Here is an 18,708-nt window from a genome sequence, read left to right on the forward strand (position 1 = left end):
TTAGCCCAGTGGTTCTAGAGAAGAAGATTTTTATAGATTTTCCCTATGCATTGGTAAGTCAAATTTTGATCCCCTATTGTGGCCCCATCCTACACCCATGGGTAATGATTCAGGGTTCGAAATTACCTCATGTCTGTAAGTCCGAGACTAGTAAAAATCATGTTGGACTAGTAAACTCTCTATGGCACTAGTCTGTATGGACTAGTGAAAATCAGGCTATCAATCTTGAATTGGTTACGATTTTAGCAAATTTGTCTAAATCTCTTAGATGTTTGGTCTGATAAAATACTATTAAATAAAATGAATTTATAGGATCATTTTATATGATATACTGGACGGACTAATGAGATTCTTTGCAGACAACTGAACATCAATAGTCACTAATCCGTACGGACTAGTGCTGGAAAAAGTTAATTTCGAACAATGAATTGATTTTAACAAACTTGAATTTGCACTATGTAAGGAAGCTTTCATGTAAATTTGTACTTTCCTGGCCCAGTGGTTCTTGAGAAGATTTTTCCATCATATTTGGATATAAACCTTTGATCCCCTATTCTGGCCCCATCCTAAGCTCGAGGGTCACAATTTTAACAAACTTGAATCTGCACTATGACAGGAAGCTTTCATGTAAATTTCAGCTCTTCTGGCTCAGTGGTTCTTTAGAAGAATATTTTTAAATGACTCCACCCTATTCTTGCATTTTTGTGATTATATGCAAAAAAATAAAAACATATGTTGGTTTCCACTTTCCCTACCTACCCTAAAAATTTCTGCCGACCCTAACACATTTTTTTCCATTCTCATAGATTTTGCAAATGTCATCAATACAACAAGAGTATATTCATTGACTTATTTATCAAGTTATTTATTATGCACTAATACTAGACAGATTCCAAAACAGAAACAGTTTTTGTTTACAGTAAAGTGAAGAAATGTATTGATTCATCATATACATTTTATTTGATTTATACTAAATAATCACTTTATTTTATGCATAGTAGAATACTAAATCATTAGAAAATTATTCAACCTATAAAAAACCCCAAAAAACTACCTACCTACTGACCCTTAAAATTTTTGAGGTGAAAGTGGAAACCAACATAAATTTTTTTTGGCTTTATCTCTTTTGAAGGGGACATGGCTCTTCATTTGAACAAACTTGAAAGCCCTTCACCCAAGGATGCATTTTGCCAAGTTTGGTTGAAATTGGCCTAGTGGTTCTGGAGAAGAAGTCAAAAATGTAAAGTTTATAGACAGATGACGGACAAAAGGCGATCAGAAAAGCTTTCAGCTCAGGTGAGTTAAAAATTGGTAGGAAAATTATGGTGGGTGATTCTGAAGGATTTTCGGTAATTCCTGGTCTTAATCGAGATCAAAATGGGAATTATAACAATTTTGATGTAGAAAACCGCTTTCGGAAAGTTCTGATGATTTAAAATTCCAGGGCCTTGGCAACAAAAAGCGAAAAGCAGAACCAATATCTTTCAACATATTTCAAAAACTTAAAGATGCTAAACAGATTGGAAATGGTAAGAAACTTACTTTAGTATAAGAGGTAACATCCCCCCCCCCCCCCCCCCCCCCCCCAAAAAAAACAACATCAGATCTGTAAACATTCTAGTTCATATGATAACTCCCATAAACAAAGTTCTACAACTCTTACAAATTATATAAAATAATGAAAAAGGGGCAAGTTTGTTAATTCTGGGAAAAAATTCACATATTTCTCAAATTTTTAGCAAACCCCCAGGCACTACTTAATAGTATAAACATCAACAACATGACGATAGATGTGACGAGTTTCTCAGCCAAGCAGTTCAGCTAATCAAAACGTCCACAGCTTCTGGACCACAGGAAGCGATATGTCCATCATTAATCTTGCAATTACCCTGACCAGCAATGGAATACAGCTACAACACCCAGGTTTTAGTATGTTTCAAAATTAGTGGAAACACAACCAATAATGTAAATCCACTGAAGGAAAAAAATTGTCAAATATGGTTGCCATTTGTACATTAAATTCATGTCTGGGTCAAACCCAACCCCCAACCCACCCGAAAAAAATGTTTATGAACTTGTGTTTTTTTGGTATCTGATATAAACAATATCACACTCTAATGTTGATCTTGGACCTACGGGCTCGGGCCAAAATCAACTCCCGGGGCTAATACTTCTCATTACCAGCTCATTAGAGTTATCGCGCTTTGATGACTCTTGTGCATCATTGGTAAGAAAATGCACAAGTCTCGCGAGCAAGTACGAGATTACTGGGACATAAACGAAACGTTCATAGCATCCCCCTTTTTCTAAGTTAAAGTACATTGTGTATTTTTAAATAAAATAGCCATTGGTCAAACTGCATTTTAAAAATATTCTACCACTAGTTTATCAAGGATGTTACATGTTTTTTTTAAAACTCTTCTACACCTATTCTAAAAATTCCAAACAACGATGTTCTCTGTCCTAAATCAATCAATATTTTGTAATTTTCAAAATATAGCTTAGATGCAGTTTGGAAACGCATTTGTTGTGTTAATTAGTGTTATAAACGTCTAAAAAAGAAAGGCAGTTTGGCAAATATATAACTTAGTCTAAAATATTGGAAAAAGAGAGAGAGAGAGAGAGAGAGAGAGAGAGAGAGAGAGAGAGAGAGAGAAGGGGGTACATGAACAATTAGAAAGTCCATGCTATATGAACCTGTCTGAATTGTAGGATAAAATAGAATGTCTTCATAGTCTGACAGAATAATTTTGATAACATATGAATCCCATTAATTACAAGAAAAGTTATTGTGTCGGATGTGCATATTGGTTTTTCCCTTCACAGTTCTTCTTGCGATTGATGCTTTATATCGGTCAGATTTGACAGATTTAGTACCTGCACTCCTTCACATAGTTTAATAAGTTCGTCTGTTTTCTTGTAAGAATAATCAATTCCTAAATTTGCCTTTAGAATTTTAATCAGTGTCGTGGTTTGCAGTCGGTTATACCTTCATGTAATATGTATTCGACACCATAATTTATATTACGTATGCCTAAGTAATGTTTACGTATGTTGTCCCGGTATCACGACTTTACGCGCCTTTAATTTGAAGAGTTCCACTAATGGAAATTATAAGTATTCCATTAGAGTGTGATATTCTATATCTCATGTATAGCTTACTCCAAACATCACAAGACCCAAAGCCATTCCTGCTGCCAAGGAGTAGGATTCCCTGTCTGTGCAGTTGTCCAATTCTGGTCCTGGAGGCCGCCCTACAAAATGATATTAGATTAACAAGCATTCCCTCTCAGGAAACTTTTAAAGTATACAAATTATGACATGAAGACTTTCTTTTATTTAAAGTTACAATAGATTTTTGGCAGTAAACCCCAAGTCTGACATGCCATCACTTATGTATACATCTAATCCTTCTTTTCAAATTAGCAAAGAGGGAGATTTTGTTTAACAACTTCTCTTAAACTTTCTCTTCTTAAAGAGGTTAGCACCTGACATTTGGAGTAATGTAAATTTTTTGGGAAGTGTATTTTTAATTTCTACGCTGAAGTAGAATTAGGAACTTGAAAAGAAAAACTGGGGTTGCAATGCTTGTTATTGAGCTAGTGTTCTAAACATGATCTTTTTGCACTTAAAATTTATTCAATTAAACTTGATTTGTCTGTTGGGTGTCAACACAATATAAGCAACAGAAATCAATCATTACATAAAATAGATACAGTACCCGCAACGTTATTCTTGACATTCCTATCGTGCTCTATCGTGCATGTATCCTATCGTATCGTGTATCAGGTTTTCCGTTTTCTATCGTGTTTTGCGTTTATCAGGTCTATCGTGTTTCGTGTTTTGCGTGTATCAGGTTTTCCGTTTATCGTGAAAATCGTTTATCGTGTAGCTTCGGAAACTATCGGGATCGTATATAAAATCTAATGAAAAAGTACGATACTTTCTGAAACCTTTATTCGTTTTGTTAAAGAAGCTATTTTTAGGAATCGAGGAAAGACGGTATATTTGAAGGAGAACATACAGTTGTCGATTTTAAGGCAGAAGAAGAGCTATTTGTCTGTCCAGAGAGAGTGAAAATTTATCACAATTTAATTCTAAGTAGTCTGGAGAGTAGACAGTGGTCTGTCGAGCAAACCGAGGACAGTAAATCTGAAAGCTCCTTCATCTGAAGTTCATAAACATTTGTTTGTCTAGAAACAATTATTTGTAATTAACACTAACAGAAAAATAGGGAGTTCCGATTTGAAAGGAAAAATCAGTAAATTACATTGTTTATCACATACATGTATATTTTAATAATGGTTCTTTTTCTTCTGATTTTTTTCCACCTGTATGCTACTTATATAGCAACTGCTGAACTTGTGCGCGTCCTTATATCTCATTTTGTGTATCACCCGTGTTTTGACAGCTAACATTCTCAGGGACATTGTATTTCACACATTTAGAAGATTAAGTTTTAAAAGGGTGCAAGGGTGTTGCATCCCCCAAAATTCTGCTCAACTGGGCATGACTCCGCTGTCATCGTAGCTTTTTTTTTTTTTACTTGTACATGTACACATGAACCAATAGTCGCACGTGTAGATACTGGAAATTTATGTTCGTTTTGATGATTATTTAAACTTTTTACACACTAAGCGTTTCAAAATTGCGAATTTAAAACAAGCCGGGTTTTGTTCATGTTTTTTTAAACAGTTTATCTACATGTTTTGTTAACAAAATATCAATTCAACTAGATATGTTCCAATTACTTATGACTATAATCAATTATCATTCATAGTATAAAAATATCTAACAGGTGTAAAGCGGTTGATATTTTTAAAGCGGTCGTTATGAAAATAACTTGAGATGTTGAATGAGCTTTGAACTCAGAGCTTGATGCAAAATAACCCCCTCCTCGCTACACACACAATATTACTTGGTTTTATTTCATATTCAAGGTAATATACCTTAGCATGAGAGAGCTACTGAAGCATGATATCACTTTATTATATTACATTTAGTTAATTCCCTGTATAATTTATATATTAAACATTAGGTGACAATATAAGTTTTACTTTTAGAATCATTGGCTGAGAAAATTCATATAGATATCAAATAATGAATTCAATGCCATATATACTTTAGTTTTTTTTATTTTAGCTGTGGTGGCATAAAAAACACAAATAAAATTTTAAAAAAACACGTACGACCGTGGATTAAAGAAATTATATGGTACAAAACCGATCAATGTTTTAAACAAATGTTACCGCGACGGGGACAGGTAACTGATAGTCATCCCGCGATGAGAACGCGGTTTTCCTGAGTTACCTATACATTACCGCGTTAGATTTTTCCCATTGTGAGAACGCGGAAAACAAGAAATCTGCGGTGTCCGTAATGTAGGTATATAATGAACATTGAAATCCTTCAATATTATTATCAACATAATGTAATTATGTTGTAGGTATCAAAATTTCGTTCTGTCTAAATCGTTTCTAAATTTACAACATTTCTATCAGGTTTTCCGTTTATCGTGAAGATCGTTTATCGTGTTTTGCATTTATCAGGTCTATCGTGAAGATCGTTTATCAGGTTTTGTGTTTATCAGGTTTATCGTGTATCCTATCGTATCGTGCATGTATCCTATCGTATCATGCATGTATCCTATCCTATCGTGCGTGGATCATGTCCTATCGTTTATCATGTCAAGAATAACGTTGCGGGTACTGTACGTAATCATGTCTTCTAACAATACAGATAAAAAAAAGTTTAATACTCATACATGCCAACTTTCCCGATTTCTGCGGGATTCTCCTGATTTGAAGCAACTGAAAAGGCAAATCCCGATATCCCGATTGGGATTGCAAAAATACCCCAAAATCCTGATTTTCTAAAAATATCTTCCATTTTACGACAACAACCCCCCATTTCCAACCAGAATTTGAAATCCCGCGTCATTTCTGAACTGGCCAATCAGAAATCGGGACAATAGTCAGCCATTGCTGTTTACCTGTGTCGCATGGTGTCGGGTTGGTCTGCCTGTGTCGGGGTGTTTATTGGACAGTACGAAGCATGTTTTGATAGTAATTAATCGGGAAGACGGATTTCAAATTGACATATCCTTTACACAAACGTGAATGACAACAATGATAGTGTCACCACCAAACAATCGGACATTCCCGATTTTTGCCTCTCGCTGACAGCATCCAAAATTTGCAATAAGGTACGTCAAATATATATTTTTTCCAACTATAATATAGGCTATCCAAATCTATCCGTCTATAGCGATGTATTATATAGTCTATATAGTGTAGTATTCATTAAATATACTTTGTGATGCGTAATTCGCACAAGTTCGTACTGAATTTTATATTTAGCAAGTAGCCTTAATTTACAAGTAAAACAGAATATTTTGAAGTGGGTTTTTTTCCTGGTAATTATTTCAGATGTCATGGGTGCAAAGGTTTTGTTCGCAAACTTCATAGTAGGGCAGATCACTCTTTTTCTGGTTGCAATGCAGATTGTTCCACCAGACTCTGCAAGCCCATGTTTACAGACAAGCAAGATCGCCTTTGTAGTTGTACCTTAATGCATGTGCTTTAATTTAAATTTTGATATATAGACCAGCCAAAGTTTATTGTATGGTGTAAAAGGATGCAACCTTAAGTATTATTTGATAATATGTATGTGACTTGTTGTTGGAGAGGATTTTTTGCTGAATAGATGATTTTAATAAAATATTTATGTATATCTTTCAAAGTTTTTTTTTATATAGTTAATGGTCAAACACACTTGATGTTGTGTTAATATATGACACATTTACAATGATTTGATTGATATTTTATTTGAAAAGACAAATATTTATTTTCATGCTAAAATGTCGTAAATTTTGAGCTTTGAAAAAAGGTCGCGCGCAAAATCCCCCATGGGGATTTTTAAAAGTTGGCATGTATGAATACTATTAACAGAAATAAATGACCTTTTTGCACTTGATGTACGAAAAAATTCATGATATCAAATTTGAGAGTTTAAAATGACATATTAATTAGGAGTAATGTAAATTTATAAAATTTCACATAATTTTCAAGGTCTTGCCTTTAAATTTAAAATGGAAATGAAAAAGAGGGAGATGGAGACCAAATTTTTAAATCATTGGCGAAAATATTGAATTTATATATACAAAATTTCGAGTAAATTAATCTAAACTTTTTTAAGAATCGGTGTTCCATTTGGAAAAAAGTATCAACCAAATTAATAAATTACAACATTTGATCTAGTTTTAAGTCTCAACTACTTGTATCATTAATGACAAGAAACATTGGTGCAAGCACCATATTTATGGGCTGGAAAAATTCTGGGAAGTGTAAGAACTAAATATTTTCAGAAAAGGTGTTCAAAAGAATTACTTTGTTTTAAAGTACGAGAAAATTACAATATGAAAAGGCTGGTAAAACTTTATTTTTTTTAATGAAATCCGTAGATGAACGAACTAAGTGAAAAGAATCGTTAATTATATGAAGTAACAATTCATTGGTAGCTGCAGACACACAGGATTGTTTTAATTTTTTTTTCTTCAAAAAAAAAAAGGGGGGGGGGAGAGAGCTCAAGTTGAAGGTTGACTGACAAAAAAAGGTGGGCTTCACCCCCATCCCCTTTTGATTCTACGTGCTTAAATCCCACCCTAACTCGGATATATTTTATAGACAGAATTTCTTTTGCACATCACATCGTGAGCACTACCGTATATACTCGCCTATAAGTCGGATTTTTGGGAGTCAATTTTTGGTCCAAAACTCTATGTCCGACTTATAGGCGCGTCCTAATATAAGAAGATTGGTATTTTTCTGGGCGGCGTAATGTAGTGTTTTTTAAACAACTCTGACGATTATCATGGACTGCCACACAAATGATTATTGTTCACAAATATCTAGACATATTGTATTGTTTATTTATTTTAAAATTATGTATAAAGTACAAGTATTTACATATTTTTATCTAGTTCAAAATTATTTACATACCGGTAACTAATACTTTCAATTCAACTAATCTATTGTTTATCGGTAAAATTGAATTACGAACCCGATTTAATATTGAAATATTCATATGTTTACCGTCTGAAATATATTTCATAAAAGATTGAATATTATTAACAGATAATTTAGATCTTAAAAACTCTATTGTTGATACAATGAATTATACCGGAATCCCACAATAAGTTTTCGCGAGGCGCGTGCAACTAAGTAAACACGTCAGGTACTGATAATTAGGTGACCATAATTGCTTAGGTAAACAAGGGATCATTGTCCATAATAGATCAAGGGTTGTGTTTAAACCCCAAACAGATATGGCTTGGATATTGAGCACCTCATAATTATTAATTTCTCAAAATATTTTTTGAAACATAGGTAAAAACACTAGAGCATTGACTTGAAATTGTCAACCGATTCTGACAAAAATTTGTACCGACTTATAAGCGGGTCAATGGCAAATTCCTACAAAATAACCTTAAACAAGAGGCCCAAGGGCCTAGAATCGCTCTTCTGATAAATTGTACAACCCCACCATTTCTATTTTTAGCCTCTTAGTATTCTAAATCTTTAGTTAAATCCTAAGAATTCAAAAAAAGTAGGTCAATTGACCTACTTTTTGGTCTACACATTTTGAGAACACAAGAAATATCAACTGACAAAGTTTGATGATTTTAAGCCAATTAGTATCTGAATATTGAAATATAGCTGTCAAATTCCAATCGTAGGTCATGGTGACCTACTTTTTGGTCAGCGAACTCCGAACATGCAAGAAACATCAACTGACAAAGTTTGATGACTGTAGGTCAAATAGTATCTGAAATATATAAATATAGCCGTCAAATTCCAAAAGTAGGTCAAGGTGACCTATTTTTTTCGTCAACACCCTTCAAACATGCAAGACCCAACAACTGACAAAGTTTGATGACTGTAGGTCAAATAGTATCTGAATTATATAAATATAGCCGTCCAATTCCAAAAGTAGGTCAAGGTGACCTACTTTTTGTCAACACCCTTTGAACATGCAAGACGCATCAACTGACAAAGTTTGATGACTGTAGGTCAAATCGTATCTGAAATATATAAATATAGGTGTCCAATTCCAAAAGTAGGTCAAGTTGACCTACTTTTTGGTCCAAACCCTTCGAACATGCAAGACCCATCAACTGACAAAGTTTGATGACTGTAGGTCAAATCGTATTTGAAATATATAAATATAGCCGTCAAATTCCAAAAGTAGGTCAAGGTGACCTACTTTTTGGTCGACACACTCCGTTGACTCAAGGTGCATCAACTGTCAAAGTTTGATGATTGTAGGTCAATTAGTGACTGAAATATATAAATATAACTGTCAAATGCCAAAAGTAGGTCACAGTGACTTACTTTTTGGTCAATACACTCCGAAGCCTCAAGATGCATCAACTGACAAAGTTTGATGATTGTAGGTCAAATAGTGTCTGAAATATAGTAATTTAGCTGTTAAATACCAAAAGTAGGTCACGGTGACCTACTTTTTGGTCGACACAAACCGAAGACTGAAGACTCATCAACTGACAAAGTTTGATGATCCTAGGTTTTACAGTGCCCAAAATATGCATCTAAAATTGAAAATGTGAAATTTGAATATCTGCAAAATTCAAAAAGTAGGTCACTGTGACCTACTTTTTTTATAAATATGTTTCAAGGCCTTAAGATGCATCAACTTACAAGATTTGATGATTCTAAACCTCTCGGTATTTGAAATAACAACTTAAAATATATCTATAAATGATAAGCCATAAAATTCAGAAAGTAGGTCATGGTGACCAATTTTTCAGTTGACGCATTTCAAGGTCCCATGATCCACCAACTGACAAGTTTTGATGATCATAGGCTTCAAAGTGTCCAAGATATGCATCAAAATTAATTTTAAAATAAATACCTGCAAAATTCAAAAAGTAGGTCACCGTGACCTACTTTTGAGACAACTTGACACAAGGTCCTAAGATGCATCAACTGTCAAAATTTGATGATCCTAGTCCTTATAATGACTAAAATATCTAAGATTTAAGGAATTTAAATTTTTTTTTTAATTTAGGTCAACTTTGAAGTGACCTTGAGACCACGCCCTTTGCCCCAGGGTAATGCCTTGAACAATTTTTAATCTACAACATATCCTCATCCTTATGTGTAAGTTTGGTGATAATCTGCCCTGTGGTTCTTGAGAAGAAGATTTTTTAGCAACCACTATTTTTTTTTGTATTTTCCTGATTATCTCCCCTTGTTAAAGGGTCACATCCCTCTATTTAGTATGTATGAAAGCCCTTGGGCCAATGATACCCTGTAACAAATTTGAAAAAAATTGGCAAAGGGGTTCTTGAGTTATAGCCCTTTTTCTAAAAAGTTTACGCACACCGCACAAATGGCCATAGCATTAGCTCTTTGAGCCTTTGGCTCAGAAGAGCTAAAAATACAACTGACTTATAGGCGCACCGACTTATAGGCGAGTATATACGGTATATTTTGAATTTCTTTTCATTAGGATTTTTAGAGTTAATTATAGAATGCCTTGCTATGCGAAATGTATAGTGCAAAGGTCATGACATTTAAAAATCATAGATGGAAGTTTTACATATTATATGATGAATTTCTTTCTAAATATATTAACTAAACCCTTGTCTAAAAAAAAATAAATAGATATATAAAAGACATCATACTTTATCAGAACACTTCTGCAGTAACAGATGTGTGTCCCGCAGAAACGTATGCAACTTCTTCAAACTTATATCATAGAATTGGCCGGCCTGTGCCGGCCCAAAATAAATTGAAATACACGTATAGGAGTATAAAAATAGAAGATATATTAGACGAAACAGAAACTGTAATATCACACAGATTTAGAACTTTTTGATTAATTAATCCTTCCACCACAAAATAGTCCCTGCAAAACCCTCTCAAAATTTGAATTGACACAAAAATTTTCAACTGGATAGGGTTCAGTAATAGATGTGTGATATGTTTGCACCAATGGGATCAGTCCTTGGCCCCTATCTAAAGATTTTTCATATAAATTTGCATGAGTGACTCAGGGGACCTAAAAAGGCTTTGCAGTGCATATAATGCGTATACTCAATATTTGGTGTGCACATCTTTATCACTATCACTTAGTCACATTAAATTTATTTCAATGCCAAACAAGTCCCTCTGATAATGTGCTTCATTACCTATCTCTGACAACAGTACTTCAGAAGTGTGTCTGTGAGCAGTTCCTTGGTACACTAGTCCAACACCTAAAATCGCGGCTACCTGGACATTGTGAGGTACGTTTAGCTCTGTTGAGGTTGGTGGCAGGAAAGCTGCAACATGAATACTTAGAATCCTTGTGGTTGCAAAGTCCATTGTCCCTCTTCTGTTCAAGAAACAAGGATCATATTATGTAGAATCATTTCTACAAAACTTGTACAGATCCGACTTACACTTTGTCTACTTAAACAAGAGGCCCACAAGCCACTCATCTCACCTGGGCTATTGTAGTTTCTCCTGTAAAACACAAAGTCCAAATTACGGCCTTAGATTTTTGGTATTAAGGTAGCCAATTACACCAAAACTTTATTTAAATTAAATTAAATTAAATTTAAATTAAATGACTTGTTAAAACACCTGTTCTGAAGCATGGTTTCATCATCAAAATAGTGATACAAGCTCTCATTCATTTTATATGAATTTTTTGTCATTTTTTCTGGAATGATAAAAAAAGGTGTTTATTTTGCAAATAAAAGATTCTAGAGTCCAAATTTCGCTGTGATTTGATGCATGTTATAAACACCTAATAAAACTCCTATCTTGCATACTTTGAGTACAATTATTTAGGACATTTAAGATTTCATATTGAACGTTTGCGACCACACAACGGTTGCTTGCAGGTCAGTTATTATTTAAACAAACATGCACTTCGAGGAGCCAATCGCTGGTTGCAGAGAATGTGATATAAGTTCAACCCCTGTCCACTGCAGACCTGAGCTATTTTCAGCACTAAAATTCTAAGAAGAAAAATAATAGAGGAACCTTAAGAATAACAATAACGTCTTCTGTTGGGAAAGGAAGACCATGATAAGAAATAGAGTAAAACCAATATGTTTAAAAAGTCCCTTGAATCAAACTAAAAATTATAACATTCACTTACTTTGCTGCTGCCAGGCCAAGAAGTAATCCCACAGTGGTCATCTCACTTCCCTGTAATCAGGTAAATATTTGGTACAATTTTATTCCCATGTAATCATGTAAATATAGGTACAATCTCACTCCCTTGTAACCAGGTAAATGTAACAGTCTGTCGAACACTAAAGTGGATTTTTGGTTAAAAATCAGGAGTTACATTAAAAAGATAAGGAGAAAATAAGGGAAAGAGAAAGATGAAGGAGGCCTGGCCCTTCATTTGAACAAACTTGAAACCCCTTCACCCAATAATGCTTTTTGCCAGGTTTGGTTGAAATTGGCCCGGTGGTTCTAAAGAAGAAGTCGAAAATGTAAAAAGTTTACAGACAGATGGACAGGCGACGGACAACAGGCGATCAGAAAAGCTCACTTGAGCTTTCAGCTCAGGTGAGCTAAAAAGCATTTTTATGAGGAGTTTATGAAACAAAGTTGATAACTATGGGGAGAAAAAGTATTGTTAATAATCGTCTCCATGACATTTAATATTTTTCATGGTAAGTAATAATGATTATAAAATACATATGCATTGGTATATAAAAAGGTGGATTCTGTGGATAACTTCCCATTCTCTCTGTAATTTTTGCTGCCCTTGTTCATAATAAACCTTCTGTTTTTACAAAATGCTGATCTCATGACATTATAATCAATATTTTAGGTTTTAGCAACACCCCTTAAGGAGGTATGTACATCATAATAATGGCCGACTTCCTTTTAAAACATGAATGAAATAATAAATATCAGCAATATTTGTCTATTCCTTTTAGATTTCAATGCTAACTGAGCAGCTCAGTAAGTTAGCATGTTGACTGCAAATCTGTAGATTGCGAGTTCAAGTCCAGCAGGGGTTTTCAATTCATTTCAGATTACTTTTTACTAAACTGCATTTCTTGACTAAATAAAGTAGTTTTCAATTTCAAAATAGTGTTCTACATATCCTACATTTTTCATCCATATCAAATTTCTCTGGAGTAGTATTCCTCCTTAAAAAGTCTGAAATGACATTACCTCCTGTGAAAGAGCAGGAATTGAACGGAGCTTACTTTGCTGAGGTAGTCGTGGACGTTCAAGGAGTGCAACTGAATGAGATGTTCATTCAAACCAAGAGCCATCAAGAAACCAGCGTATTCATTGGTGAGTTCATTTCCTTTTGGCTTATTATACAAAATCCATGTGGAGTCAACCTAAAATATTTTAAATGAGAAAAAAAGACACAAATGACAAAAAAAGAGACCCATGGGCCAAATACTTCATCTGAGGACTTACACTTTGTTTTCTTTATAAGGGGTGTTCCAGAAATGATCAAATGGGGGGGGGGGTCGGGCGGCAAATGATATTTTTTTGTGTGGGTGGTCGTATTTTTTCATATTTTAATTGGTCCGTGGTGAGATTGTTAATAAAATATTTATTATGGGTAGTGGGTAGTTTCTATTGTTTTATTTTGTGCCACATGGGTGTTGAGTTTTCAGAATATTTTTATTGTCACTCTTGTCGTGTTGGTTACAAAACGTCGGAGGGAAAATTGAAAACGTGCTTTCGAAATGCTGCTTTCGAAATCGAAAGTAACATAGAACTATTCGAGTTGTCGCTCTTTGCAGCGCATAACTTTCCATTACGGCACTCTTCAAATTAGAGGTGCGTTTAATAGGGTCCCTTTGGACGTGATGGCGGCGAACTCTGTTCTGTAGATTATTACAGTTTACAGTGCATCGATTTTGGGAATATTTTGAAACCAATAGGTATTCCGTTTTCTAATAAAAATAGGCAAACCTTAGTTGATTTATACGAGGGTACCGATGCGTTGTATTTGTCAGTCGGTGTGATGGTGATATAGAGGCCTCCGGGCGCGGGCTCCATTAGAAGACGAACGATTCGTGGAAAAACATATCCATACCCATTTCATGATAATAGCATCGTTTGGACTCCCAATCTTTCCAACATTCCCGCCATAGATGCCTTTGATTGTTGATGTGACATCATTTCTTCAGAACTACTGTGATACAATGTCGCACAGGCATTACCGCGTCATTGACTAGAATGTTTGTCCCGAAAACCTCGCGAGATTTGTACCGTTTTCATTTTTAAAAATATTTTTGTGGTGGGTCTGGTTAGTTGTTTTTTTTATTAGATGGGTCATTGTAAAATGAGTTTATTAATTTGATGGGTCATGGGGTAATTTTTTATTTTTTTTTTTATGGGTGCTTGGTATATACAAAAGGTGCCTCCCGACCCCCCCCCCCCCATATGTATTTATTTCTGGAATAGCCCTAAGTCAAAGACTTGTACACACTAGGGCTGTGCCGAAAATTTCAGTGCACCGCGATACATACTATTCGATTCGATGCACCGGTTACAAATTCCAGATTTTGGTTCGGTTTAAATTTTACACATGTGGATTTTTATGCCGCGTATTTTTATGCCACAGATATTTAAATCCCTACTGTATTGATATTTAGCCTTTTCACCACTCAGACACCAGCAGAATATGGTCCACTAATCATTGCAGTTCATCTCTACATGACATATAACATTTCTGTCAGTGCTGGGGTGAATTCAACATCTGTAGATAATGACACAGATTAAATGTTTGGACAGTTGATATATATGAGAAAGAAGTAAATTGATAATAAAAGAGATTTTCAAAGACTCTCAATTGATAAAATTGTTGAATTTTGATATACAATGTATAAATGAAAACAATATATACATTTTAGATTGACTATAGATTTGTTTAATAATCTAAAATTTATGCTGCACATTAATATAACAAATTTTAATAGACTGTCAATGTTTTCTTTTTTCTATTAAAGTTATAATATGCAGTTATAAATAGATATGATGCTTATAAATGACAACATATAGTTACATAAAACTTAAATAAAATTAATTCAAGTATGCTACTCATTAAAATTGTTAACTTTTGTCATGAGATGAACATGAACCAAATAAATAAAAAACGAATTGTGCTATTCTGAATTGAAACTGAACTGAGCTAATCCTGAATCGTCCCAGCCCTAGTACACACCACACAAACCTAGCTGACTCAAAATTTGTTAGAGGTTCTTCTCATTATTCTTATGTATTAAGGAGTAAAGAAGATTTTAAAAGAAATAATGCACTTTCACTATATGAGCCATAGTGCCCATGCAATCATAGCACCACATCATATCTATGACCCTGGAGACATAAATTTCACAATTTTGATAAAAGCATCATTGAAAATCATAATTATTCACACTATTTGATATATATGACATTGTCCTGGAATAAAGGATAAGGGCTGTTCCATTAAAACATATGAGGTACCCGGGAACGGCAATTAAAAAAAAATCTATGGGTGCTTGTCAATGGTAGAAAATTGCATATATGGTGGGTACCTACTGCCAGAAAACTGCATCTGTGGGTGGTTGTTTTGATAAAATCTTTATTTTTTACCGAAACTGAGAGGAATGCAACAAGAGAAGGGAAGGGTTGAAAGTAGAATGTGAAACAAACGCCGTTTTCTGTCTTCATTTTATCTCGGTTGATGAGGTTCCGCGATCCGGTTATCGTTTCCAGTTTGACTCTAAAATTATAGCGACCGGAAATTAGGATTATCTCCCTTGTCCAAAATGGAAAACGGAACGTGCTCGTGGTCCATTGAAACGGTTTTTGATTTTTTCTAGCTGCAATAATGTAGCCCTATCCAATCTTTTTTTATTCTGACGTTTTCGGGATGAGGCTACAATTCCATAGGATCTCCGTAATGGTGCAAAATAATTTTATGAATAACCGATAATAAACTCTGCACTGTGTATTAGTCCCAAATGTTGTTTACACTTATAGTTACACCAAAAGGAGTACCAACTTTGTGCTCGGGCATGTCTAATAAAGGTGTTTTTCATTAAATATAATGTACAGCATGCAAAATTCTTCGTCTGCTCCGCCATGCTTGTTATTGCGAAATCTCGTAGGTGGATCTAATGAAAAAGCTAAACATTGACAATCAGCGCGAAAATGTAGTTACTTGAGCCACTTCGACAAAGAAAGGAAAAATCATATTGTTGCAGAAAGAATTTACACTCTGCTGTTCGGTTTTTAACTTGATATTAAATTCAAACCTTTTCAATACCGACGAAATAGCTTTCGCCTCCATACTTGTCCATTGATGTAAATACTACTTTATATGACATATGTAAATGACTTGACAATCGGAAGTTGAAACTTCAGTACATCAAACATAGCGCACAAATATGAATCGAGAAATTGGAATTTATCGAAATTGTTGAAAACGGTAGAATAGAGCCTCACAAATCTTAAGTTGCAGGTTGTAAATTTATATATTGACTAAGAAACATAGAATATCATTTTATTTACGTAAAGAGACACATTTTCTTTTTTTTTAATACTCAAAATACTAGTCAATTTTAAAACTTTTAATAGTTGTTTTTGAACATTTACAATACTAGACTTTTTATGAACAGGTAGACTTATAAAATTAATTTAGTTCATCATGTTTAAGAAAGACAGTCTTGATAAAATAAATTGATGGTTCTATGATCAAGCTTCATTGATGGCCAGTTATTTGAATGGTGATGACACCCAAGTTACTCTTTTCTTTACTATCATGATTGGGAACATCTGAAAATAGACCTCTATTCAGGGGTTATAGATAGTCATTCATACATATTGAATTTAAAGAAAAAGTGTATTTCACATTTATTTCACTTCTATGGGTGGTGCCGCACTATCTAAAATTGCTTCTGTGAGTGGTCCCTCATTACATTTTTATGCTTCTATGGGTGGTTACCCAAATTTTAAAGTGCCTTCCCCGGGTACCTCATATGTTTTAATGGAACAGCCCTAAGATAATATAAAGATTGTATCGTTTTCTGAGATTTTGGCCCAACCATTCAGTCCCTTTATGCAGGCAGGGACCACACAATTCACAATTTTTGTCTCCACTTATCCAAGTTATATATGCCACTTATGGTAAAAATTATCGAAGTAGTACAGAAGCTTCTGCTTAATTAATCTAATAGCCTATTTGTCAGGAATTTTTTTCTATACGATTAGCCAAATGCCCAATTTACCAAAGAAAGTAGATTTTATATACCCCTCTCACCTCTATTTGAATTCTTTGCATCAATATTACAATGAACTACAGTATCAGTGATATTACGCTTTATTCATAAGTATTTATAGAGTTGTCGAAACTTCCTTGTGGTTTGTATCAATATTGTCGTGTCTTGTATTTTATTTCTTCTGTAAAATTATAAGCAACTACTTTTTTGGCGGAAGCATTGGCAAGAAGTCAACTGAAGTTGCATAAAAGAATTGGAAGGAGGGCAGTGCGATTGCTATATGGTGATCGAGCTACCCCTCAACACAATAAAAATATCAAAGGTAAAAACATTGGAAATGTGTTCAAAATGTCCTAATAACAAAACTTTAAAAAAAAAAAAACCTGTGAAAAGTCTGCCATTCTTAATCCAGCTGCCACTCCGTTGTGAAATTGCGGCCATGTGTTCATGTTGGAAGGGGTGTCAATGTGCGTAAGGTCTACTGTTGCATTTCTGTAGAGATTATACAATCAAAACATTAAAAACTGGTTCATGAATTTACAAAAATCCTTCAACCTTTCAATATTTTCCCATTTATGTGAACAAATTTGATTTCCCAACCATCAAAGATTGGTTTCTGGCCAGTATGGCTGCAAATCATCCAGTCATTATTTCTGATTTATCATCTAAACAAGAGTACCGCAAACGGTACATAATACGCCCGTGAAATGCTTACATAGGGTGTTTTTCTTGTGCTATAACTTGTATAACTTTGCTTCAGGTAGTATCAGCCATCATGAGGCTGTGACAAACTTTCATAGGAACAAAGGGTCTTAGCTTAAAAATCGAGATTTCCTCAAAATGGACCAAGTTCAACAACCTGTAATTTTTTCAAAAATGGAAGAAAATCAAAATCCTTCCCCAGATGCACATCTTCAATACCCATACAAACACTCCACAAAATAAGATGGTCCTCACTTGAAAACTATGGGAGGAGTAGGGCGGACAAATTATGTACCCTCCATAGAATATTAATTTCCAAATAGACTAAGTTCAACAACCTGTAATTTTCTCACAAATTGTACAAAATCAGAATCCATCCCACATGCACATCTTCAGTACCTATACAAACACTCCACAAAATAAGAAGGTCCTCACTTGAAAAATGTGGGAGGAGTTGGGCAGACAAATTATGTACCCTCTAAAGAATATTAATTTCCAAATAGACTAAGTTCAACAACCTGTAATTTTCTCAAAAATTGTACAAAATCAAAATCCATCACGCATGCACATCTTCAATACCCATACAAACACTCCACAAAATAAGAAGGTCCTCACTTGAAAACTGTGGGAGGAGTAGGGCGGACAAATTATGTACCCTCCATATAATAATTATTTCCAAATAAAGGGGCAAAACTCCTGGAAAAAAGGCCGAAATGGATCAAAATTGCAGTATGACCTAGAGC

At 34.4% G+C, this 18,708-nt stretch overlaps 1 protein-coding gene across 1 annotated transcript in view; it reads right to left on the reverse strand.

Annotated features, from left to right (window-relative positions):
- LOC125650895 (anaphase-promoting complex subunit 1-like) overlaps window positions 1-18,708 on the reverse strand; it is a 201,758-nt gene that overhangs the window by 66,981 nt on the left and 116,069 nt on the right. Inside the window, exons 27-31 of the mRNA XM_056166223.1 lie at window positions 17,647-17,766; window positions 13,244-13,384; window positions 12,172-12,221; window positions 11,213-11,397; window positions 3,163-3,254 (exon numbers count right to left, since the gene is read on the reverse strand). Of these exons, the coding sequence (XP_056022198.1) occupies window positions 3,163-3,254; window positions 11,213-11,397; window positions 12,172-12,221; window positions 13,244-13,384; window positions 17,647-17,766 (588 nt within the window). The remainder of the gene's footprint in view (window positions 1-3,162; window positions 3,255-11,212; window positions 11,398-12,171; window positions 12,222-13,243; window positions 13,385-17,646; window positions 17,767-18,708) is intronic.

This window comes from Ostrea edulis, chromosome 5 (genome assembly GCF_947568905.1).
Source record: "Ostrea edulis chromosome 5, xbOstEdul1.1, whole genome shotgun sequence".
Lineage (NCBI taxonomy): Eukaryota > Metazoa > Mollusca > Bivalvia > Ostreida > Ostreidae > Ostrea > Ostrea edulis.